Source organism: Cydia amplana, chromosome 21, assembly GCF_948474715.1.
Source record: "Cydia amplana chromosome 21, ilCydAmpl1.1, whole genome shotgun sequence".
Taxonomy (NCBI): domain Eukaryota; kingdom Metazoa; phylum Arthropoda; class Insecta; order Lepidoptera; family Tortricidae; genus Cydia; species Cydia amplana.
Genome location: NC_086089.1, coordinates 942,548 through 968,077, shown reverse-complemented (window position 1 = coordinate 968,077; position 25,530 = coordinate 942,548). Strand labels below are relative to the sequence as shown.

Here is a 25,530-nt window from a genome sequence, read left to right as displayed (position 1 = left end):
TTACAGGGGGGGGGACACACATTTTACCACTTTGGAAGTGTCTCTCGCGCAAACTATTCAGTTTAGAAAAAAATGATATTAGAAACCTCAATATCATTTTTGAAGACCTATCCATAGATACCCCACACTTATGGGTTTGATGAAAAAAAAATTTTTGAGTTTCAGTTCGAAGTATGGGGAACCCCAAAAATTTATTGTTTTTCTTCTATTTTTGTGTGAAAATCTTAATGCGGTTCACAGAATACATCTACTTACCAAGTTTCAACAGTATAGTTCTTATAGTTTCGGAGAAAAGTGGCTGTGACATACGGACGGACAGACAGACGGACAGACGGACAGACGGACAGACGGACAGACAGACAGACAGACAGACATGACGAATCTATAAGGGTTCCGTTTTTTGCCATTTGGCTACGGAACCCTAAAAACCTAGCTAGATCTATTTTTCGCCCCCGAAAACCCCCATATAGCAAATTTCATCGAAATCTTTAGAGTCGTTCCCGAGATCCCCGAAATATATATACATATAAATAAATAAATATACATGAATTTCTCGTTTAAAGTTATAAGTTGTAAAGGATCAGATCCCTTATAAAAGTTCTTAAAACAGTACTTATACGATGACTGCAAAGAATTGTATTATCCTTCAACTTATCCGAGCAATATCTCTGATAAATAATGTTCAGTTAGTTCAAGTTTTCAGCAAACAGGCCCGAGTCAATATAGTAATGGAAGGCTCCATGAGTGCGGTTCAATCTCGCGAGGACCGTGTACGGGACACTCACACAACACTACTCAACGGCAAAATGTAAAATCACTTTTATATCTGAGGCAAAAGAGTCGTGCGCAGATATTTTGGCTATGTCAGCTGTGTTATACTTATATGTTTGTGTTTTAAATGGCTTAGTAGTGGAGTGTATGTAAAATTGAGTTTGTTGGTCTGTTGCAACTATTGCTGCAATGTGTGAAGTTTCTACGTTGGTAGATTTTTTCAGAATTAGTCGTTATTGTGACTATGATATAAGTATTGATATGCATACGTTGTGGTATTGATCCTCAATTTTAGGGTTCCGTACCTCAAAAGTAAAAAAGCGGCCAAGTGCGAGTCGGACTCGCCCATGAAGGGTTCCGTATTTAGGCGATTTATGACGTATAAAAAAAAAAACTACTTACAAGATCTCGTTCAAACCAATTTTCGGTGGAAGTTTACATGGTAATGTACATCATATATTTTTTTTAGTTTTATCATTCTCTTATTTTAGAAGTTACAGGGGGGGGGGGACACACATTTTACCACTTTGGAAGTGTCTCTCGCGCAAACTATTCAGTTTAGAAAAAAATGATATTAGAAACCTCAATATCATTTTTGAAGACCTATCTATAGATATACCCCACACGTATGGGTTTGATGAAAAAAAAATTTTTGAGTTTCAGTTCGAAGTATGGGGAACCCCAAAAATTTATTGTTTTTTTTCTATTTTTGTGTGAAAATCTTAATGCGGTTCACAGAATACATCTACTTACCAAGTTTCAACAGTATAGTTCTTATAGTTTCGGAGAAAAGTGGCTGTGACATACGGACGGACAGACAGACGGACAGACGGACAGACAGACAGACAGACATGACGAATCTATAAGGGTTCCGTTTTTTGCCATTTGGCTACGGAACCCTAAAAAACGCTACCCTTATAGGATCACTCGTTCGTCTGTCTGTCTGTCTGTCCAATTTTTTTACCAATTTTTTAATTATTTACCTACCTATAGATGACAGGAAACCTTATTAGAAATGTGCAGTCAAGCGTGAGTCGGACTTAATGTACGAGTCTAACTCGCATTTGGCCGATTTTATCTCAATCTAATAAGATACATATTTTAGATATTCACTTTGTTTCAATTATACTGTGATATTTGTTATTTATCTGTGGCAGAGGGCAAAGCGTTAGCGACGTCCCGAGACTGCAAGTTCATCGAGACATCGTCGGGTATCCAGCACAACGTGGACGAGCTGCTGGTCGGCATCCTCAAGCAGATCCGCCTCAAGGAGACCCGCGAGAAGAAGCAGGCCAAGAAAGTCGGGAAGCAGGTAATGTTCAGACCTGTGATAACTCGGGGCATATTCTAGGGATTTGATATCGATAAAAAAGATGTCGATAACTCGATATATAATAATACACGTGCTCATTTTCAATCAATTCACTGTCAATAGTCGTATCATTTCTAGTATCATTACTTTGACATAACTCAAATACTGAAGCAAGATATTTAAATAACTTCATTACTTACCGTCATTCCTATTCCTATTTGCTATTCCAAATTTAAACTCATAACGATACAAAAAATTATAACGTTATAACATTACAGTACAGATTTTCCTACTACTACAGATAAGAAAGTTCTCATAGTAAAATTGGTTGTAATAAAGCTGGTCATTTCCTACGGTTTCTGAACGCATTATAGAGCACTAATGACATGTGTGTGTAGTATAAGTGCCCCTAGTTATCCCAGGTTTGGTAATGTTCTACAATCGTATCACTACATGCGCGTTATACAGTGCTCATGCAATCGTACATATTCAATGTTAGGAAAAGTCACGTGACTAGTTCCATACATTATTTAAATTTCGAGTGGCGATTTCTATTAACGATTGTCATGTTGGCTAGGCCCCCTGTAGTTCCAATGTGTTTGTGCTATCGCGAGCTCCGAACGGTAAATTTTGACGCCACATTAAAATTATAAATCTCAGAATTGGCTAAGTCCAATTCGCCGCTAATAACAATAGATTTAACAACTTTGGTACCTAAGTATTATGTTAGGTATGTTGCTATTTACTTGGATAATTGATATTACTCGTAAATGTTTTTGATAGTTAATGAATAATTAATTTGCTACAAGGATTAAGCATTATGAATTGTTTACTACTTAAGCCTATTAATTAGTTTCAGACAAAACAATTTAAAATTAAATTCGAAGGTCAAATTATAATTCTCCGATCACGAATTTCAAGCGAAGTCCAGAGGCAATAAAAGAAATATGAATCCCAGACATTAAAAGAAAATCCAATTTACACAATTTCACAAATCAGCGAACAGAAGTAATCAGTACCAAAAATCAATTAAGATTTTTCGTTTGAATAATTCAGAGGGCCGACCGTCATAAGGTTCAAAGCTAACCATCAGGATTATTGGCATAATTAATGGCGCTTCGGAAAATTTTCTCTTTCAATGATTACAGATTTTAATTAGACAATTTCAAAGTACAAACGAAATGTTTTTCACAGGAATCGAAGCCTTCGAAGCTGGCTAGCTCCAGGACACACATATCTCTCAGTATCGCGAGGGAATTGCTCCAGAAGATCTGCATCAACGACATTTCCAAGTCAAAGTCGTGTGAGAATTTACATGTCCTTTAAACTTAAGGTTGCTTGGTTTACTTAGAACAAAAGAAGAGTGAAGGTTGATTCACAAAAGCTGGCGTGACTTGTGTATAAGTACATGAGAGTTTTGACAGTTCAGTGCAAATTTCGTGCCAGCTCTTATGACCAACCAAACTATAAGACACGCAAAGTAGTGCTCAATATTGAAGACACAAATAATAAGTGAAGTGTTTGTGGTGTGAGATAACAAGATAGAATTATTAGGACTAGTGTGATAAGGGAAAAGTGTGGACTGAACGAAGATGTAGTGACAAAAATTGAGAAAGGTATGTTGAGATGGTTTGGACACGTGGAAAGAATGAGTGAAAGAAGGTTGACAAAGAGAGTGTATAAGGGAGAAGTAGAAGAGAGAGTTGGAAGGGGCAGACCTAGGCGGACTTTCTCTGATCAGATCGGGGAAATCCTGAAGAAAGGTCAGGTTAAGAGCACCCTAAACCGGCGAGCGTGTATGAGGAATGTTATGAAAGTAACGGAAGCGAAAGAGGCACGTCAGAATCGTAACAAATGGAAATCCTGCGTACCCTTCCAGGAAATAGGCGTATGTATGTAAGTATGTACAAATAATAAGTATGTAGAGGGCGCAGTACGGCCAATACATTACATGTTATCGAGGTAACTAGAGCTGGTTGTCAAGCGCGAATCACTTTTCCACAAGTCGTAGTCACTGATGACAAGGTACGAAATGGTACTGAAATTAAATTCCTTGATCGTACCATCTACCTACTACCATCTACTACCTCGTGTCAAATTTGCGGCTTCAATATTTTGCACCACTTTGTGCGTATTTTTCTTAGAATAGAATGAGATGTTGGATTTGTGTAATAGTAGTTAAAGAATGTAATTATTGGTTGACAAACTCTCGTTGATTCTGAGAGTGTAAAATGACAAAAATAAAGTATTTTCGTACTATTGGATGTTACCAGTCGTAGAATTCTAACAATGACAATAGAATCGCAAAGCGACAATTCTATTTCAATTATTATACCGATGGTATTTAAGTCTCGTTAAGGGGCTGAAATCGTGCATGAATACATAATTTGATACCTAATGCATTTGACGCGTCTAGCCGCTATACCTTCATGGCTGTCTAAAAACGTGATAGAAATTGATTGATGATTACGCGGAGAAATACTACGATTTTGGAGCGTATTTATTGATGGATAATATCAAATAAAATATGATTTTATTGATGTATGACTGACACTTGAACTTTACTGAATTTCTTTAGCGTTTTCATTTTAGGTTGTGTATATTCTTCCCTTAACTATAGTTGAATGATTAGGTAAGTGTTCTCTTAATAAAGTGTTCTCTAAAGTATATATTTTTCTCAAAAATGGACCTCAAGGTTGACTTAACCGGTTTAAAATTAGGATGTGAAGTTCATTTTTCAATAACGACTATTTTCTTTCTGCTTTTTGATATTGCCTCAACTTTTTTATTCGATCCATGAAATACCCTGCTTTCTCAAAAGACAGGTATTTAGACTCGAGCTCTATCCAACACATGAAAGTCACTAAACACGCGTACTTTAGATTGTTTTATAAAGTAATTCTATACGAGTATAAGGCCCGATTTCTATTTCATTCTTTTATCGTCAGATTTCAGTAAAATTTGCCTATTCTGTACATAATAAGCGCAATTCGCCGAATGTCCTAAAAAATCTTCCACGGAGTTCCGAAAACGTATGGTGTTGTCGTTACTCAACTGAAAATTATATACATTTTTTGTGTCACGAATTAGAATATGAACGAGGAAATGAGATCTTCAAACCAGTCAAATTTTATCTAAATGTACGAAGAAAAAATATCGACAACAACTCAATTTTCAATTTATTTTAGACATTTGTCATTGGCTTGTAATACCAATCATTCGTGAGCCTACGCTGACACTCAATTATTTAAGTACCTTTTCGCCGTATTACATTCGTATAGAACAAATAACATACGTTAGTCGATTCAATGTGGTAAATTCAGTATTTTTGTGGTACGTCGTAAAAATTAAAAAGAATTAAAAGTTAATTTTCCGTCTATTAGTATAAATCCTTTGCCTAACAATTACACTGTATATACTTTCATTAATTAATGTGCGATTATAGATATTCTCAAAGGTGGTTTTCAAGTTTACTACTTAATCTAAAATAAATTATATCAATGTAATTTATTGGCTAAAAAAACACTGGTAGCCTAGCGATAAGAGCGTGCGACTTGCAATCTGGAGGTCGCGGGTTCGAACCCCGGCTCGTACCAATGAGTTTTTCGGAACTTATGTACGAAATATTATTTGATATTTACCAGTCGCATTTCGGTGAAGGAAAACATCGTGAGGAAACCGGACTAATCCCAATACGGGCCTAGTTTACCCTCTGGGTTGGAAGGTCAGATGGCAGTCGCTTTCGTAATAACTAGTGGCCACGCCAATTCCTGGGATTAGTTGCCAAGCGGACCCCAGGCTCCCATGAGCCGTGGCAAAATGCCGGGATTACGCGAGGAAGATGATGAATGTAATTTATTGGCTACCTGGATTACTTTGCATTTCCACAATAAAAATAAGTTTAAGTTAATTTTCGTCTTAAATTAAGTAGATAAAAAGTAAATGTCAGTATTAAGATTAAGTCTTAGAATAAGTACTACTTCATACGCTTGTTTAGAAAAAAATGTTATGAGATGTAACCATTATGACATTTATGACTTAAATATAGGTGTTAACTATTAGACTCTTATTATATTTTTCTATCTATAAATACTTTTTACAAGTTTTACATTTTACGCAAATGTTTTGAACTTTTACCTGTGTTACTAAGTACTGTTAAATAAATGTACACTTCCCATATCTACTTCATGTGAAATAACAGTTTTTTCGAAAAAAAAAAATGTTTTTTATTAAATATTTTACCCGTTTCAAGTGTCGTGAGTTTTCCTGTTAATATAATTTCCGATACGAAAATCGAAAGGAACATTAGGTTGATCTACATTCGATACCTAAACTCCAACGGAATTATAATCCCTCCTTGGTATAGGAATTTGTATTAGTCTCGTATAGACGTGATCTCGTAAAAGATTGTTTTTATGAAGACAGAAAAACATGTATTTTTTGCCCATTGTACAACTCTTAGCATGACATTGCATACAGTACTTGATTTAATACAATAAAGTTTTAAGTAGTAATTTTAGGTACAAGGTACCAATAACCAAATTTCTATAATGTAAATAAATTATGTCCTTTGATAAACAAAATAATTGTTAACTGAAACTTCCTTCAATGAATATCACAAAAATATGGGCATTTCAATTCATTGATGATACGTATTGCCAGTCTTACATCAGAAGATTCTGAAGTAGGTACTCGGTATATAGGCAAATCAATCAACTGTGACCTCTGTGACTTGACATAGGGTACAACCTTGTTGTTTTCCAGCTCAGTAGACAAGGGATTTTCATATCAAACGCGCTGACACCTGTCGAAACAACACTCCTATATTAAAAGCCCTCACGAAGCCATTTTGATCTTGGGATCTGTTTAAAGTGATGGTTGACCGAACAGTTCAATTTCATCAAAATCGTCTGACGTTTGTTTAATGTTTTAACTTTATTCCCCCAAATGTTCTGATATTTGGTCTGAAATAACGAGTTTATGTAACCGAAATACACTACAATCAGTGAAATGCTATAAATTCTTTGAAGTTATCATTATAATACGATCCATATTGGTATTTGTACACCTAAATATATATAAATACATACAGAAAACCAATAGGTACTTAACAGACCTTTCATTCAATCTTTTATGAGTGGGTGATAAAAATAATTTCACCAAACAGCCCCAACCAACCTCATTAAAAATGAGTAATTAATCTTTTCCGCCATCTTATGTTTGTATGAGGGGTCTTTGACTCTTGGCATTTGAATAAATTTCCATACATTTGCATATTGTAATACGAATCTTTGCGCTCGATCAGGCAAGCGCTTCGGACCGTCGGTATATTGAGGAGGCGTGATGAAGTCGATTACTGTTTGCATATGAGCGGACACCTTTCTCATTAAAGGCCACACCGGATACGTACGTAGTTTTATACTTTTACGGTATGCAAGGCAGAACATATCCGTCTTTAGCTTTAGCTCCTAAAAAAACTAACCATGAGAATTTCTGGCCATGTTCAGTTCAGAGTTCAGTGTAGGGATCCGTGGTTACCCGTCCCTCATAATTGAGTTATAACGGTTATAATTGATATTATGTTCATTACAGGCAAAAGGAAATATCTTCGTAGCACTAGTATACCTACCTTTTTAATAAGCAGGGAAAACTGAAAAATGGCTCATGCGATCATATTCACCATACATTTTATTTTCACCTCAGCAGCTCGAACAAGGGTACTTTGCTACTTAAAAACAGTGAGCAAAATGCGATTTTGCTCACTGTTTTTACGTAGCAACGTTCGAGCTGCTGAGGTGAAAATTTAATTGTTGGTATATCTTAAGAAAACATGAGTGAATAGAGGTAAGTGATGAAGAAGGAATACATTTTTCGGGTTCTCTAATATGTTCTCACTGCTGAGGTGAAAAGTTTTGTGAACTACACGAGATCAAAGTTATTTACATCTCGTGCGCTTTTGAGTCCCTTACTACGCTCAAGATTCTAAATTAGATTCACTCGCTACGCTCGTAAATATAGTATAGAATCTTTCGCTTGCACGGGACTCAAAATAAGCACTCGAAGAAATATCAAACTTTGATCTCTTGTTGTACAAATAACTATTGTGTCTAGGTTGTGAAGTGAAAACTTCTTTAGCGACGCTGTGCACTTTTTGAGGTGGGGAAAAAATGTTAAACTCGCGACAGATCACGTGACCGTAAAACGGTCACGTGACCGTAAGACGGACACGTGACCTGATCGAAAAACTGTTACATGTAATGTCATTGAGTTTTTCTTTGTTGATTTAAATGCCATCTAGTGAGCTTCGCTCTAACTGGTATTCATATAACTCGAGTACTAACAGTGATGTGCTTAGGAGTTTCAAGTAATGCAACGAAATAACGCTAGACCTCATTTTGCATTTTGCACTAGTCATTGAGTTTTCACTTCTGCCGGCACTCCCTGAGTGCAACCCGTTGTTTTTTTAATGGTATTTGGCTGAATTATTATCAAGCCATAAAATTACAAATAGAAAACAAGAAAACTATTTGTACTGGCGCCATCTGTAAAATACCTTGACCGGACAATCCCATTATATCCCTTAAATTTGATGTAAGAACAAACCGTAAACAAACCACATATATATTTAAAAATATATTTCTTCTATGAAATCCCGGGAATTTTCAGACCTCAGAATACCTAATCTCTATGCCATCTCTTTGTTATTTCGCTGAAATTGAAATAAAATTATATTAAGCATTTTCTTATCGTGTTTCCCCTTTATAAACTAAAACAATTCGACAACAGAAATAAGGAAATATTTTTATGCTGATTTGAATATCTGTGAGTTCTGTGAGGTAAGGGTTTTGTTTCGGTATTTATTATATTTAGTGTTTTATTCTTCACATTATTAACCGATTTTAAACAGTAGTTATGTAGTATACCGACTCGTGTATGTCAGCCTTTACGGCTGTCTGTCTCGCCCTTGCCCTCCAACCAAGATGGCGTCTAGTTTTGGTAAGACAATAACGAAGGAATACAGCATTAATTAATTGTGTAACCTGCGTTTTATTTCAAGATACCACAGTGGCGACGAGATAGACGAACCAACAATAAATCACAGTTTTAATTAATAACGAAGTGTATTTACCAAGTGAAAAGTCACAATTGCAATATAGACGCCGTGAAATCGATCTGCTTTTGTCTCTGTGTAATGGCGGCCTCTTGAGGAAAATGCAAAATCTTGAGAACGCGTGCCACAATAATTTTTGTTTAAAAGCGAAGAAGTTAACTTTAAATTAAATGTCGGACACCGAGCACAGTGATTCTACAGACAACAGTGATAAGAGTGTTGTAAACATAACATTTGACAAAACCGGATGGATTTACAAATTGTCAAAAATTGAATTACAAGAATACTTGAATAAGTTAAATATCACATTCAACGAAAACCAAACCGTCGACGAATTGCGGCAAATATTGGTGAAATATTGCAAAGAAAAACAAAATAAGAAAGTGAGCCAACCTAAGATGTCACACGCACACATAACCCATTTAAATCTACAACCCTTTGATGGCACTAAATGGGAATGTTTTGAACAACAATTAGAATGCTATATTACATTGAATGACGTGCCAGAAGAGAAAAAAGTGCCTCTCTTGTTAACAAAGATAACACCGCAGGTTTTCGAAATTTTGTCATCACTGTGTAACACAAAAAAACCTGCAAGTCTCTCTTATTCTGAGCTCACTACGATCTTGAAAAACAAATACGTACCAAAAAAGTCCATTGTTTTGGAACGCGCGACGTTCCGAAGTCGGAATCAGCTTCCAAATGAAAAAATAGAGGATTATATTACAGAACTTCGGAAGCTGGCTGGCAAATGTCAATTCAAGGACTCCGAGGATCAATTAAAAGAAAAGTTCATTGACGGTGTGCACTCCAAACTCATTAAATTTGAATTACTAAAGGCGGATACAAATCAGACATTAGAGGATTATATCACTTTGGCTAGAACTGTAGAAGCGGCATTAAAAGAAACAGGGCAAAAGGCAGAAGTGGAAGCCAATGTTTACTATCAGCAAACTAACAGAAATAAATCATTTCAAGGAAGACCAGCAAGAGGGAAGCCAAACATGAATAAAGGTACTAGGTGTTATTGCTGCGGTGGTGATAATCATCTGCGTTCAGAGTGTACGCTGCGCCAAAAATATTGTTCGGAATGTGGTCAACAAGGACACATTTTTAAGGTCTGTCCCAAGAAGAAAAGTTTCAAAATTAACTCTATACAGAAAGAGGAACCCGAGGATGCATCAGAAAACAAAAAAATAGATGAGTACCAAATGTACTATGTAAATGTAAGTAAAGTGCCTCCTCATATGTTAAATCTTAATGTTGAGGGTTGTATGGTGGAATTTCAGCTCGATACAGGGTCTGATGTTACTGTTATTCCATTGAAACAAAAACAGATGCTATTTCCTGATAAGGACATAAAAAAATGTAATGTTTTATTTAAAAATTTTTATCAAAAAATATCACAACCGTTAGGAATATTGGATAGCTTGACAGTAACATTGAATAATGTAACTAAACAATTAAATAGTTTTGTAACTGAGAACACACCATGTATTATTGGAAGAGACTGGTTACAGGAGTTAGGATTATGGCCGCCCAAATTTGTAATGTCAAATGAAGCAAATGTAGTAAATAAAAAATTTAATAATGTTTCAGAAGCCAGAGCTGCAATAAAGGAAAGGTTCGCAGAAGTATTTAGTGAAGGATGGGGAAATTTTAAAGGTGAAACCATCAGCCTCAAATTGAAAAAGGATGCCAAACCAAAAAGCCTGCCGGTACGCCGAGTTCCATTTGCACTTCAAGACAAGGTAAAAGCTGAAATTTCTAGACTTATTAAAAATGGTAGAATTGAACCCGTGGAAACCAGCCAGTGGGGTACACCTGTGGTTCCAATTTTAAAGGGAGATGGCTCGGTAAGGTTATGTGGAGACTACAAATTAACAGTCAACCCACACTTAGAGGTGGATCACTTTCCATTGCCTCATGTAGAAGAAATATTTAATTCCCTTAATAATGGAAAATACTTCTGCGAGCTGGACCTGAAAGAGGCATATCATCAGGCACCATTAGACGAAGCCTCAAAAGATTGTACAGTTATTGTTACTGAAGTGGGCACATACAGGTATAATTACCTTCCTTATGGTGTGAGCACAGGACCAGGCTCATTTCAGCGGCTCATGAGTAAAAAATTATCAGATATTCCAAATACTGCTGTATTTATAGATAATATTTATATTAGTGGTAAAGATCTTCAGGATACAGTAGACACTTTATCCAAGGTTTTAGAGAGGCTACAACAAAGTGAATTTAAGTTAAAGATACAAAAGTGTAAATTTTTTGAAAATAGCATTGATGTGTTTGGTTTTACAATTGACAGTAATGGTATACGGGTAAATAAAGATAATATAAAACCATTGCTGCAGGCTACACCACCCATAAATGTAACAATGTTGAGGTCATTTTTAGGCAAAGTTAACTATTATTCTCGTTTCTTAAAAGATATGGCAAGCATATTGACACCATTATATGAATGTACCAAAGAAAATAAATTCAACTGGACGCACCAATGTGATAATGCCTTTGTTATGATAAAAAATAAGCTGGCTAACATGGAAAATCTAACTCATTACGACCCAAACTTACCTTTAATTTTAAGTTGTGACGCATCAGACACAGGCTTGGCTGCAGTAATTTCAAACAGAGACAGGAACGGAGTAGTTAAACCAATTGCTTATGCAAGTAGAAAACTTAATGAGACAGAGATTAAATATTCTACTATAGACAAGGAAGCTATGGCCGTAGTGTTTGGTGTGACAAAATTCTATAATTATACATATGGTAGGAGTTTTGAGTTGGAAACTGATAGTGCAGCTTTAGTACGCATTTTTGGCCCAACTAAAGCCATTCCTAAAATGGCAGCAAAAAGGTTGCAACATTATGCAATTTTTTTGTCAGCATTCAACTACAAAATTCGACACATTAAAACTGATAAGAATCCAGCAGATTTTTTATCACGCACCCCTATGCTAATCAATGAAAATACAGATTCTATGCATCCTATCTGTACCGATGCAGAGATAAGTAATATTTATTATATTCAAAATTGTGAAATTGAGAATTTGGACTGGAAATCTATACAAGAGGCAACCAGAAAAGATGTAACATTAGCCAAAATCATTAGATATACCATGGACGGATGGCCTGACTTAGTGACGGAGAAAGAATTGTCAACCTATGGTAATAAGAAAACTGAAATAAGTTTTGACAGAGGTTGCCTTTTCTGGGGTTATAGAATCATCATACCAGAGTCATTAAGACAGGCAATCTTATTAGAACTACATAAAAGTCATTTCGGTACTGTACGTATGAAGCAGCTGGCACGCTCTTACTTCTGGTGGCCAGGCATAGATGCAGAAATAGAAAAAATCACAAATGATTGCCTTACTTGCCTTTCAGTTCGAAATAATCCCACTAAGGGGCACCAGAAATCGTGGCCAGTGGCCCCGTCTGTATGGTACCGCATTCATGCGGATTATTGTGGACCATTTTACAATAAAATGTACTTAGTAGTGGTTGACAGTTACAGTAAGTGGCCAGAAGTTATAGAAATGAACTCGATAACCTCATCTCGTACAATCGAGGTTTTCAATAGTCTTTTTGCACGTCATGGCTACCCTGTCCACTTGGTAACTGACAACGGACCGTCCTTTACATCTTCTGAATTTAAAGATTTCTGTAAGCTGAAAGACATTAAACATACCTTTACTCCCCCATACCACCCTGCGACCAATGGAGCAGCAGAAAGATTTGTGGATATATTCAAAAAACATGTGTAAAAATTAAAGAAAGCAGAGGAAATACAATTCAATCAGCAATTAATTTATTCCTTTTTGATTACCGAGTAACGCCACATAGTACAACAGGAGTGACGCCTGCTTCGCTCATATACAATAGAGATCTCCGGTCCCGGTTCGCTCTGCTACGACCGCCGCCGGTTATAGAAAGAGCACAACATATGCTAGAAAAGCAGAGGGAACAGGCATCGGGGAGTAGAAACATAGAATTTATGGTGGGAGAAAAGGTAATGGTTAAGGATTATAGGAAAAACAGACAACCTTGGATACAAGGAGTAATAGTGGAGGAATCGATTCCTAACACTACGTATATCATAGACGTGGAGGGGTGTAAATGGAAGCGACATGTTAATCAAATGTTGAATTGTAGCCTTAGTTTATTAGAATAAGATACTCGTAGGACATCCTAGGATGTGCACGTATGTGTGATGCCAAGAGTAAACGTAGAAATAAGTATGTTATGTGAAAAGTTAACTACAATAAATAAAGTCTGTTCTTTTAGCTAGCGAAAGAAGTTGTTAACTAAGTACAGTTCCTTAAGCTTATATTGTTTTAAGAATAAGTTCTAGTGTAAGATAGAGTGTAACATTTCACGGGACTCTTTAAAACTGTTGGGGGAGAGTGTAGTATACCGACTCGTGTATGTCAGCCTTTACGGCTGTCTGTCTCGCCCTTGCCCTCCAACCAAGATGGCGTCTAGTTTTGGTAAGACAATAACGAAGGAATACAGCATTAATTAATTGTGTAACCTGCGTTTTATTTCAAGATACCACAAGTTAGAAGACTATAATTAACATTTAGGGCGCGAGTAGGTACACGGTGCCGCCTCCGCGCCGACACCGCACCGCCGCAGCACCTACGCACTATGTACACGAGACGCGTAAAACCCGCCGCCGCGCCTCCGCATACACAATAGCGCGAAGGTGCGGCGGCGCGGCGGCGGTACCGTGTACACGAGCCCGTGCGGCGGCGGTGCGGTATCGGCGCGGAGGCGGCACCGTGTACACGCGCCCTTATATATAGGTACCTACTGAAAATTGTTCACACTGACGAAGACTGCGGGAAGCGCTTACGAACATACAAATTCATGTCAATTTGGATGTCATTCGGCCCGCACTCTACTCGATATACTCGGCGTAAATGTCGACGACAGAGGGCCTATCGCGAACACCGAAATTCGCAAATTGCGAGCATCTTTCTCTGTAACTCTAATTACGTCTTAATTGAAAAGAGAAAGATGCATGCAATTTACGAAGTTCGGTGTTCACGGTAAGCCCTCAGCAGCTCGCGAGGTAAGTAACTATCCTATTTTTTTTTTCAGCACCAATTTTTTAGGGTTCCGTACCCAAAGGGTAAAAACGGGACCCTATTACTAAGACTCCGATGTCAGTCCGTCCGTCCGTCTGTCACCAGGCTGTATCTCACGAACCGTGATAGGTAGACAGTTGAAATTTTCACAGATGATGTATTTCTGTTGCCGCTATAACAACAAATACTAAAAACAGAATAAAATAAAGATTTAAGTGGGGCTCCCATACAACAAACGTGATTTTTGACCGAAGTTAAGCAACGTCGGGCGGGGTCAGTAGGTACTTGTATAGATGACCGTTTTTTTTCTTATTTTGCTCTATTTTTTGTTGATGGTGCGGAACCCTCTGTGCGCGAGTCCGACTCGCACTTGGCCGGTTTTTATTTTGCTTGTTTTGCTCTACTTTTTGTTGATGGTGCGGAACCCTCCGTGCGCGAGTCCGATTCGCACTTGGCCGGTTTTTAATGTTGATTTTTCTTTTTAACCGACGAAAAAAACGGAGGAGGTTCTCAAGTCGACGCGTATATATATATTTTTTAGGGTTCCGTAGCCAAATGGCAAAAAACGGAACCCTTATAGATTCGTCATGTCTGTCTGTCTGTCCGTCTGTCCGTCTGTCCGTCTGTCTGTCCGTCTGTCCGTCCGTATGTCACAGCCACTTTTCTCCGAAACTATAAGAACTATACTGTTGAAACTTGGTAAGTAGATGTATTCTGTGAACCGCATTAAGATTTTCACACAAAAATAGAAATAAAACAATAAATTTTTGGGGTTCCCCATACTTCGAACTGAAACTCAAAAAATTTTTTTTCATCAAACCTATACGTGTGGGGTATCTATGGATAGGTCTTGAAAAATGATATTGAGGTTTCTAATATCATTTTTTTCTAAACTGAATAGTTTGCGCGAGAGACACTTCCAAAGTGGTGAAATGTGTGTCCCCCCCCCCTGTAACTTCTAAAATAAGAGAATGATAAAACTAAAAAAAATATATGATGTACATTACCATGTAAACTTCCACCGAAAATTGGTTTGAACGAGATCTAGTAAGTAGTTTTTTTTTTATACGTCATAAATCGCCTAAATACGGAACCCTTCATGGGCGAGTCCGACTCGCACTTGGCCGCTTTTTTTTATGTATGACCACGCATAACTTTTTAGAGAGTAGTTCGATTTTGATAATTATTTTTTTATTGGAAAGGGTATCACCCGAAGTTGGTCCCATATAAATTTGGAAAAAAAATCCAACCTTAAGGGTAGGAAAATAGGAAACTAAAAATGGAAAAATAAAAACTTTTACAAAAAAAACCGACTTCAAAAAGATGAAATAAAATATTAGGTATCCTTTTTGAAGTCTATGCGTTACCGATATGTTTGAAGTCGGTGCCAAGCCAAGTAGTAACAATACCAGTCAATTAAAAATAATCAGCTTTATGGCTATAAATCCCATTTTTGACTGGTATTGTTACTACTTGGCTTGGCACCGACTTCAAACATATCAGTTGGTAACGCATAGACTTCAAAAGGATACCTAATATTTTATTTCATCATTTTTGAAGTCGGTTTTTTTTTGTAATTTAATTAAATGTTTCTTTTTATAGAAAACTAAGTATCGGATGTCTTGGCCCGAAATCGGATCGTTCTAGCGTGAGTGGCCGTCTATGGTCAACGAGTTCATAACCGGATATAGGTATATAGTTTAACTAGTATATACTAGTTAAACCGTATTTATTGGCTTAAAAACATTCGAACCCATTTTGGAATATAGGAGCGTTTGAACTAGTTGGTTAGTTTTACGGTACGCTCTGATATCACGAAATGAACGGAGTATTACAACAGCTCGTGAACGAGCTCCGATGACAATAAATAATAATAAGGATCGGAAGTTATTGGCGAGGAAAATCTCTAGAGACTAGTTTTATTTGCGAGTTCTGATAACGGTGAGTTTATCGTGACTTATGGTTCTGCTACCCTTTTCTAATCTATCAGCAATACTGGCCGAGTGCGCCAATCACCAAGACGATCGTCAAGGTCGTATCTAAACCATAACAAAATGTTAAATTAGAATCGACCTCAAGCACTAATAGGATAGACTCAATTCCCGGTAACAATCGATTGCCGATGGAGCTGATTGTACTGTCTGCTCCCGTTATTCGAACGAGCGAGCGAAGCGAAGTGAAGTTCTTACATTCAACTTGGAGCACACGGCTGGCTAGGGGCACGTCCCGGCATTTCTATGTTTTTAAGCTGAACTATCAGAGGATAGTTTGATACACAATAACTTAAGTAAATTTGTTCTAATTTAAATGAAATTGGGTAAACGTGTAGTTGAGGGCATTGTATTTTAGTCATTAAATTATGAGCAGGCTCGATCAAGGGGTTATTGAGCTAGAAGAGCTTAGAAGGCTAAAAAGCTATTTGTGAGGAGTCTTGCTATTCTGGTCATCTTTTTAGCAAGAAAGTATGGTCGAGTTTGGTATCAAACGAAAGTGCTCGGCTTACACATTTATAATATAGTTTTTAAATTTACAATTTTAAAATAATAATGTAACATTTTGGCGAACCGCGAGTTCTCAGTTCGGGGCGAACTACTAGTATTAAGACAATAACCACTTCCACGAAGACTGTAATGCCTGGACCTGTTAGAGAACAAAGGCTGGAACGAGCGAGTGGTTATCATTAGAAACAAGAAGTAGGAACTAAAACTGGGGAAGTGGAAGGTACACGTGTCGTAAGAACTACCGAAAACAACTTATTTAGAACGAAGATACCTTTACTCTATATTAATAAAAGTTTTTTTTTCCTTTTATACTAATAATTAAAATGCAACGTAACTAAAAAAAATAAGTTTGGAGTTGATAAATTAAAATAATTAAGCTTTATTTATCAGTTTTAATCACAATTTTATTTAATCCAAAAACCAATTAATTAACTCCTTCTGCTTGTAATATTAGTTGTAAATTGTTGAGCAATACTATTTTAGTGAGTCGCGATAGGTACACGTGACATCTAGTATCAAGTAGCGGTACTAATAATTCCGCTACACGAAGCTAGATATCGACTACAAAAATAATAGGCGTTTTGATACACTGATGACATTTTAAGGTAATGTTTGTATGAAGAGAAGTAATATTAACGTCTTGGCGGCGACAGCCACACGCTGATAGGAAGGTGGACAATATACGTGACATAGGTACTATATAACTAATGACACACACACATGATCATCAATCAAATTTTAACGACGCTGTTATCTTGACCGATGTAAACAGAACAGAGGCTAAAGGAAATCATCAGTTACTTTATAGTATATAAATACTTATATGTATACATAGAAAACCAGCCATTGAGAGGAACAAATATTTGTGATAAACACACAAATGCCCTTACCAGGATTCGAATCCGGAACCTCCTTCTTCGTAGGCAGAGCCACTACCGACCATATTCTAGTAACAGCCTATGTAACTATTTCGCTAAGTTGTAGATGTCACCGTAAAATTGTAAACACTAGTCAGTTTATAATCTCGCTAGTTAAATTATAAACTGACGGTAGGGAGATTATAAACTAACCTAACCTACGTTAGATTGTAAATAAACGGGTTCACAATCTTACGGTGTCATTAGATACCATGGTCTAATAAAACATGGTCTTCTCTTCCCAGAGTGTCACTTGTCTACGTCACAATAACATTGCCACTTTATTTCAACATAACATGTTACATGGGTACATTATATCTATGGTTAATAAGTTAAAATATTTCTTTATAATTTAATAATTTTCATTTATATGTATTTTATCTTAAATTTTACAATAACACGTCATTTTTAATTATTCGTTAGCAATATCTTCCGATTCACGAAAGAAATTTCAGACGTTCGGGTAATTCTGTTTACACTACTGGCAACACAGGATAGCGCTGTCACATTTGACAATCCGCCATTTTGTCCCTGACCGTCATCCTTGTCGAACGCGTATTAATTGTTATTTCCTTCTCGCTCAGTGTCAGCAGTCGCAGTGTTTTCCAAACTTTTCACGTCGTAAGCTTGGTAATTAATGTTTTGTTACAAAAATGGTTGGCTGCTCTATTCGGAACTGTAAGAGTAGGGGTGAAAAGTGCAGTATAGATTTGTTTTATTTTACTATGTTTCTACATGAATAACTTAAAATTAATGCCGTTAAAATAATTTTCACCGTTGGTTAAAATTCTCCCACATTTTAAAGTTTGAGAACCTGTAAACAGCATGATGACGTAGGCAAGTGACAGTTAGGTCATTCGCGAATCTCGGAAGAGAGTACCAGGCGGAGTATATTATTATACCATGTTAGATACTAATCCAGAGACATTCCTAAATATATAGAACCCACATAAACTGAAATTGCGATACTCAAGCTATAATATAACCTATTACATAGGTCATTAAGCCGGCTTGTGCGGGATGTCCGCACGAAGGCTAGATAATAAGGAAATGACGTGTGCCGAGCGATAGAACTATTATTATCTCAGATTACTGAAGCGACCCTACTAAAAACACCTGAGCCCCTTGAAATCATGCGGCATCCGCAAAAGTTACGTAAATATTAATTAAGAACTGGAATTTGACTAACGTATCTGTTTCATGTGAAAACTGTAGAGGTAAAGATAAGGTATCAAATTTAATTGGATTGAAATCTGGGAAGTCTTGGTTAAAATATAATAGGTAAGGAAGAATATTAATTATACATACATTTACTAACGCTCAAACGACTGCTTATTTAATGAAACAAATTGAAAGCAAAAAAAGTTCGTATCGGACAACTTTTGTTACACTATACCTCATAAAACAAAGTCCCCCGCCGTGTCTGTCTTTGTTTATGTACCGTAAAATGGGGTGAGTAGGCGTAAAACTGACATTCAAACCTCGATAACATTTAATTTTTACATATGCAAACTGAATGGTGTATATAATAAGTGTTCCGGACGTTTGTATTTTAGTTTTTATCTTATTTTGGGTAGTTCCATTTCATAACTTTGACGATAAAGAGGAAAACCCACCTCACCCCGTAGTGCCTCGTATTTGGTGTGAGAGGGCTTTTCATACAAAGGTGATTTTGGAAGAATGTTGGATCGATTTTTTTTTATTATGCGTATTACTATAGCTCCATTTTAAATTGGAATACATTATTTTTGTAGCAGTAACCTTAAAATCCCTTCTCACCCCCCTCTCAAACCTTCTCTCCCCATTCATAACCCACCTCTCCCCGCGAAACCTACTCACCCCATTTTACGGTATGTTCGCGATATACTCGTAACTACTGAACGGATTTTCATGCGGTTTTCACCTATCAATAGAATGATTTTTGAGGAAGGTTTAAGTGTCCAATATTTTTATGTTTTGTGTAACCCGCAGCCAGGGCGGGTCATTATAGTAAAAAAAAGACCGGTTTGTCATGAATTAACAGCACATACAAAATCAAGTGTCGGATTTTGATGCGGTTTTTTTAAATAGATAGAGTGATTCAAGAGGAAGGTTTGTGTATAATTTGCTAACCCGTGCGAAGCCGGGGTGGGTCGCTAGTTCCTTATAAACCTGTTTATAAAAGCAGTTTTATTTTCAGCTACTTAGGAAGGCGCCAGTACCTATTTATGTTGTTTATTTGTTGTAATTTATTTTCTATTGCCCCAGGCGAAAAAACATCTTGCAGATACTAGCATGGATACCAACATAACTTTAGAATTTCCCGAAAGGTTATATAATTACGAAGTTAATTATTGTAGAATATTACCTGTAAATCAATTCTAGGAGTACACGTTGTCCATAAAAACATTGCAAGATAAATAATGGTTTGTAAACAATGTAAAACTGTAATGCACAATACATTTTATGCTCAAAGGAATTGAAGCGCAAGGGAAAGTGGAAGGGAAGTGTAATGCTGCCTTTCCACTGAGGAAGAAATGAGCGAAAATGAGAGGAGACTTGCATTGGTTCAGCCCTCGGCTCCGCTGTGTTAACGACCAATGCCAATGGTTGATTCCCGCAAATTCGCCTCTCATCTCTGCTTTAGTGCAAAAACGCTTTACGTCTCTAAACCGAGAGTCTGAACTCCGTCCAAGCTATATTTTATTGCCAAGTGTCACGTCAAGTATGGCTCGCTTATAGGAGAAGTTGCATTACTGCTAAGTCGGTACAAACCATTGACGTATATATATCTCAGGTCTGGCCTTGCGGGCAATAAGAATGGGGCATGAATGGGGCCAGTACAGCGGTGTGACACCGCTACAACGCGATTGGTTGATGAGTTCGCATCACGCGCGCGCGTTGGTCATATTGGTCGCAACTAGTTGCTTTAGTGTAAGGCCTGAGTGGACGCTCGGAGCGGAGCGTTCGGCGGGGCGTGCAGTGTGGCGTCGGGGTCAGGAGTAATTTAAGCAGCGTGCACTAAGGCCGCTCCTATACGTTTGCATTTGTTTAACATGCACGCCGCACGCCCCGCCCCGCTGCACGCCCAACTCGAGCGTCCACTCAGGCCTTACACTTAGACTGCACGATTGGCTCGAATTCGTGAGTGACTCTGCTGAACTAGAAGTCAATGGTACAAACTTGTCATGGTCGCTCTTTGATCATTTCGTTCAGAATGGCTGAGCAACACCGCATCGATCGACGAGTAGGTACCATGCTAGCACGATGTAATAAATAGGGTGTCCCTTTCACCAAGTAAGTATATCTAATGCAGCCCAATAAAACATCCATCTACGCTGTCTTAACGCACAAATATCCTCTTACATGACACCGTAATAAAACGAATTTTCACACGTGTGTGTATAATGAACTAGGTACGTCTGTTAACCGACACGTTGTAAACCTTACTGGAAACTTATTATCATATAACCGCCACCGAATGGTCAAATTAGACGGTTTGGGTTAACGGTTTAACCGCTTAACCCCGGGTTAGTGGAATGGTGCAAGTCGGTCTTATTCCTGTTAGTACCTTGTCAAGAAACGTTATTCTTGTTTGAATTGTAACTACATTTTATCATCAACATTAAACCAAACCAGTTCAGGTTTCAAGCGAAATATAAAAAGTTTTCGTTATGTGTCTACCCATCTGCGGCATACTAGGTTACGTAAAGATGAAAATCTAGCCTTCCCAATGACGAAAAGACTAAGTGTAAGGCCTGAGTGGACGCTCGAGTTGGGCGTGCAGCGGGGCGGGGCGTGCGGCGTGCATGTTAAACAAATGCAAGCGTATAATAGGAGCGGCCTTAGTGCACGCTGCTTAAATCACTTGCGATCCCGACGCCACGCTGCATGCCCCGCCGAACGCTCCGCTTCGAGCGTCCACTCAGGCCTTACACTTAACACAACTGTTATTAATGAATAATCTCTGGGAGACCGAGCTTTGCTCGGAAAACATATAAAAACTCAAAAATGCGCGTTTTCCCAGAGATAAAACCAGAGCTAGATCGATTTTTCGCCCCCGAAACCCCCCATATAGCAAATTTCATCGAAATCGTTAGAGCCGTTCCCGAGATCCCCGAAATATACAGGGTTGTCCAAACCATGACGTCCAAAAAATTTTTTTTACATTCCTCGCGTCGTGGGCTGTCAGAATATACCCCATGTATGTTAGCCGATTTTTCGTAGTTTTCGAGTTATGATTTTTTAAACTTTTAACTTTTGTTATGAAATTCCGGGGTTCCCATACAGGGTGGCTAAAAATAACTGGATTCCCGTTGCCCGGGAGGTTTTGGGATTATACTGAGCAAATTTTACTATGGGACCAACCCCGAATTGCGAAAAAAAAATTTGGCTTTAATACATTTTGGCTGTGGTCCATTTTCTATAGAAGGTTAAATTTTTATTTCGCGATTTCGGGGTTGGTCCCATAGTAAAATTTGCTCAGTATAATCCCAAAACCTCCCTGGCAACAGGAATGCAGTTATTTTTTAGCCACCCTGTATGGGAACCCCGGAATTTCATAACAAAAGTTAAAAGTTAAAAAAATCAAAACTCGAAAACTACGAAAAATCGGCTAACATACATGGGGTATATTCTGATAGCTAACGACGTGAGGAATCTAAAAAAATTTTTGGACGTCAAGGTTTGGACCACCCTGTATATATTACATATAAATAAATAAACAAATATACAAGAATTGCTCGTTTAAAGTTATAAGACCAAGTTATTTAACAATAACACTCCCCTTACCTTCCGTTATAATTCTCAGCCCTCAACAAAGCTGAGCGCCTACCGCGAACCACGTTCGACGTGTTGCCTCTCTGTCGCACTTGTAAATTCGTACGTAAGTGTGACAGGGAGGTAACACGTGGTTCGCGGTAGGCCCTCTGACTGCGCAATTTTACGAGAAACCCGACACTGCATTCAGACCGGACAAAGACTGGCTGAGGTTAATAAGTCGTGCTTCAAAGGTCCTTCGGTTGGGGCACAGACAAGACATCCTCTAGACTGAGCATAGTAGCGCTACCCCCTCTGCCACAAATATACGGTAGTTTTACTCCATCTTCGAGTCAAAATGTCTTTGTGTGACGTCCGTGTCTTTGAACGGAAAAATCACGGCACGGGACTCGCTCACCTCGTCCCCCGCACCCCAGTATTTTTGGCAGCATCGGTTTGATGAAATAATTGCTCTAAACTCCGTCTAGAGGATTCCTAGTCTATGGGTTGGGGAGATCATTTTTTCCGGTCCTTTAATTAAAGGTTCTATTCAGCCGGCACTTCTTCCTTCAAATGGCGTCTGAACAGTTTTATTGTTCCGTAGACAGCAATAAAGCCTTGAGTTTTATCAAGCCATCATTTTTAGAAATGATTGCTATGAAAGCTTTAAAAATAAGACATAAGTACTTACTTTCTACACTTTCAACAAAAATGATGAATGCCTGCTTTGAAGTGATACTTTATAGAATAAGGAAGCCCTAAATTATATTGCTAAGAGCAGGAAGAAATACAGTTTAGATTGGACCTGGGGATCCGACCTTTCCCCTCCCTTTTTAGGCACGGTAAGATCTCGTAGCTACTGAGCCAAATCAGCTTTGTTTGACCTTAGGAACAATTGTATTAAGCGGCATCGCCTGAGTCAAAAGTGCATACTCACTGCACTCACTTAGCTTACGAGCTCAATTTCAAAAAAATCTAAATTTTGAAAGCCTTTTTCTCGGAAACTGTTCAATCTACAGAGACAGATCTAATCTCAGATTGTAGAAAATTTAGTCTTCTTTAAAAATGTTTAAGGAAGGTACTATCAAAAACTAGTCCTTATAGGGTTATAATCGCCCAAATCTAAAAGAAAACCTAAATTTTCGCGGTTTTTTCGATTTTTGACAAAGTTGCGTTCGGCGCTCGAGGTCACAAACTTGGATTATTCATTGGGCCAACATCATAAACAAGTCTACAAAAAATCAGAACTACCGGATTTGGCGCAAACGCAAAATGTATAAAATTACTGGATCAATATAACTCTCCGTCATTAAACCACGCATATGGCTTTTTTTTTTCCAAATACTTACATCCGTGAAAAAGTCCTACATTAGGTCAATATTATTTACTCGGACATTTACCTTAAAGAAAAGCTTTACAAACCGTTCGCATGTTTAAAAAGCATCTCATAAATTTTTCTTTCAAAGTTGTCTTGTTTCCCACGTTTTTCATCAATTTTTATGTAATTAATTAATACCTATAAAAAAACTTAAATTCTTAGATTGTTAAAGCTTGCCGCTGCGTAATCCCGGACTTGTATTCCAATTATTTTACCTGTTAACAAATAGAAGCCGAGGCTTAAAACAGGAAAACAAGAACAATTGAACAACACGAATTTCTTTCAGACTGGGTATTTTCTGGCAGGTACTTGAAGCAATAAGGGCTGCAACCCAACTGCAATTTGAATGGGAACTGCAAACCGAATGCACGCCAACTTTACCGTCGGCATGCAGTTCCCATACAAGTAGCAGTCAGGTTGCATTAACTTTCTATAAGCTTACTATCTATCCAAATCACTTAGTGATACCGAGCGAGAGAAATGGCAAATACCTACCTTATATACCTGAACTCATTGAATATGTACCGAGTACTTTAATTGAAAGGTTTTGGAGGCCCGTCGTTTCAGTTCTACCTGCGTTTTATTAGACCGTTTTACATGAATTACTGATCCATACTAAAAATACAAACTTTTATTAGGTAAAAGTACTTAGGACGCTGCTTTACCTGACGCCATCTGTGTCTTATGTGTCGTAAATTATTAATTTGTTTTTAGAACAAATTTTACTTGGTCTGCTCACGCAGAACACACGTTTATTAATTGAAATGAAATATAAATATAAATAAATCACTACGTATGTTTTTCGTGAAAAGCATAGTAATAAACTCGCATGGTATAAGGTTGCCGAAGTGTTGACTCGAAAACTATTAGCAGCGGTCGTAGCATGGTCGCATTTTCATCGCCTATCGTGTCACGTCTTAGGCTGGAAACAAATTATCGGACGCGGCTGACGGTATAGGTATCTAGATAATGAATATACACTGAACTGTGCAAACTATCGGAGGTAAGCCGTGGACGTAACCTTGAGCCTTCGGACATCCGACAGAAATCTGGCGCGCTGGATGTTCCTGACTGTGCACACTTTTATGTCGCGCGCGTCAGCCGCGTCCGTCAGCCGCGTCCGATAATTTGTTTCCAGCTTTAGAACTACAGTCGGTCTAAGGTAGTCGGCTCTTTATCGCCTGTCTCGTTCAAACACGTACGTAAGTGCGAAAGTGATGTGTATGTCTACGTCTCTGGCCCAACACACTCTCGGTTTATGCAATATATTTTTATAAAAATTGGTACCGACATTTTTACTCAGTGCAATTTTCACCTCAATGAACTAAATCTGTATCTACCAAGCCCCAAATAATGTGGACAATAAATGAATCAATCAAAATCCGTCATTATATTATGGCATGTTTGACAAGGGTCCGCAACGTCGCTGCGAGCGTAGTCCTCAGATATTTATTGGCATAATTTACCGGCTGCTCTAAATACCTGGGATAAACGTGGACAGTGATGAATATATGGGTTTACTAAGCAAAATTTTTAGGTACTTTAACAGTTTCCTTTGTCCGAAATTTACTGAGCAGAAAAGTAAGGTTGTAAAAAAGGAAGTGAACATGTAATTGGTTGTAAAGCATCCTTCTATTAATTTCATTATATACCTACCTATTAGAAATGCGAGTAAAAATGTTTAAAAGTTTTCATCCT

At 37.7% G+C, this 25,530-nt stretch overlaps 1 protein-coding gene across 1 annotated transcript in view; it reads left to right on the top strand.

Moving 5' to 3' along the window:
* Positions 1–3,442, top strand: part of LOC134658041 (uncharacterized) — a 67,249-nt gene extending 63,807 nt beyond the window's left edge. The window contains exons 8-9 of the mRNA XM_063513648.1: positions 1,929–2,083; positions 3,278–3,442. Coding sequence (XP_063369718.1) covers positions 1,929–2,083; positions 3,278–3,409 — 287 coding nt within the window. The 3' untranslated portion in view covers positions 3,410–3,442. The remainder of the gene's footprint in view (positions 1–1,928; positions 2,084–3,277) is intronic.
* Positions 3,443–25,530: the final 22,088 nt, after the last annotated feature.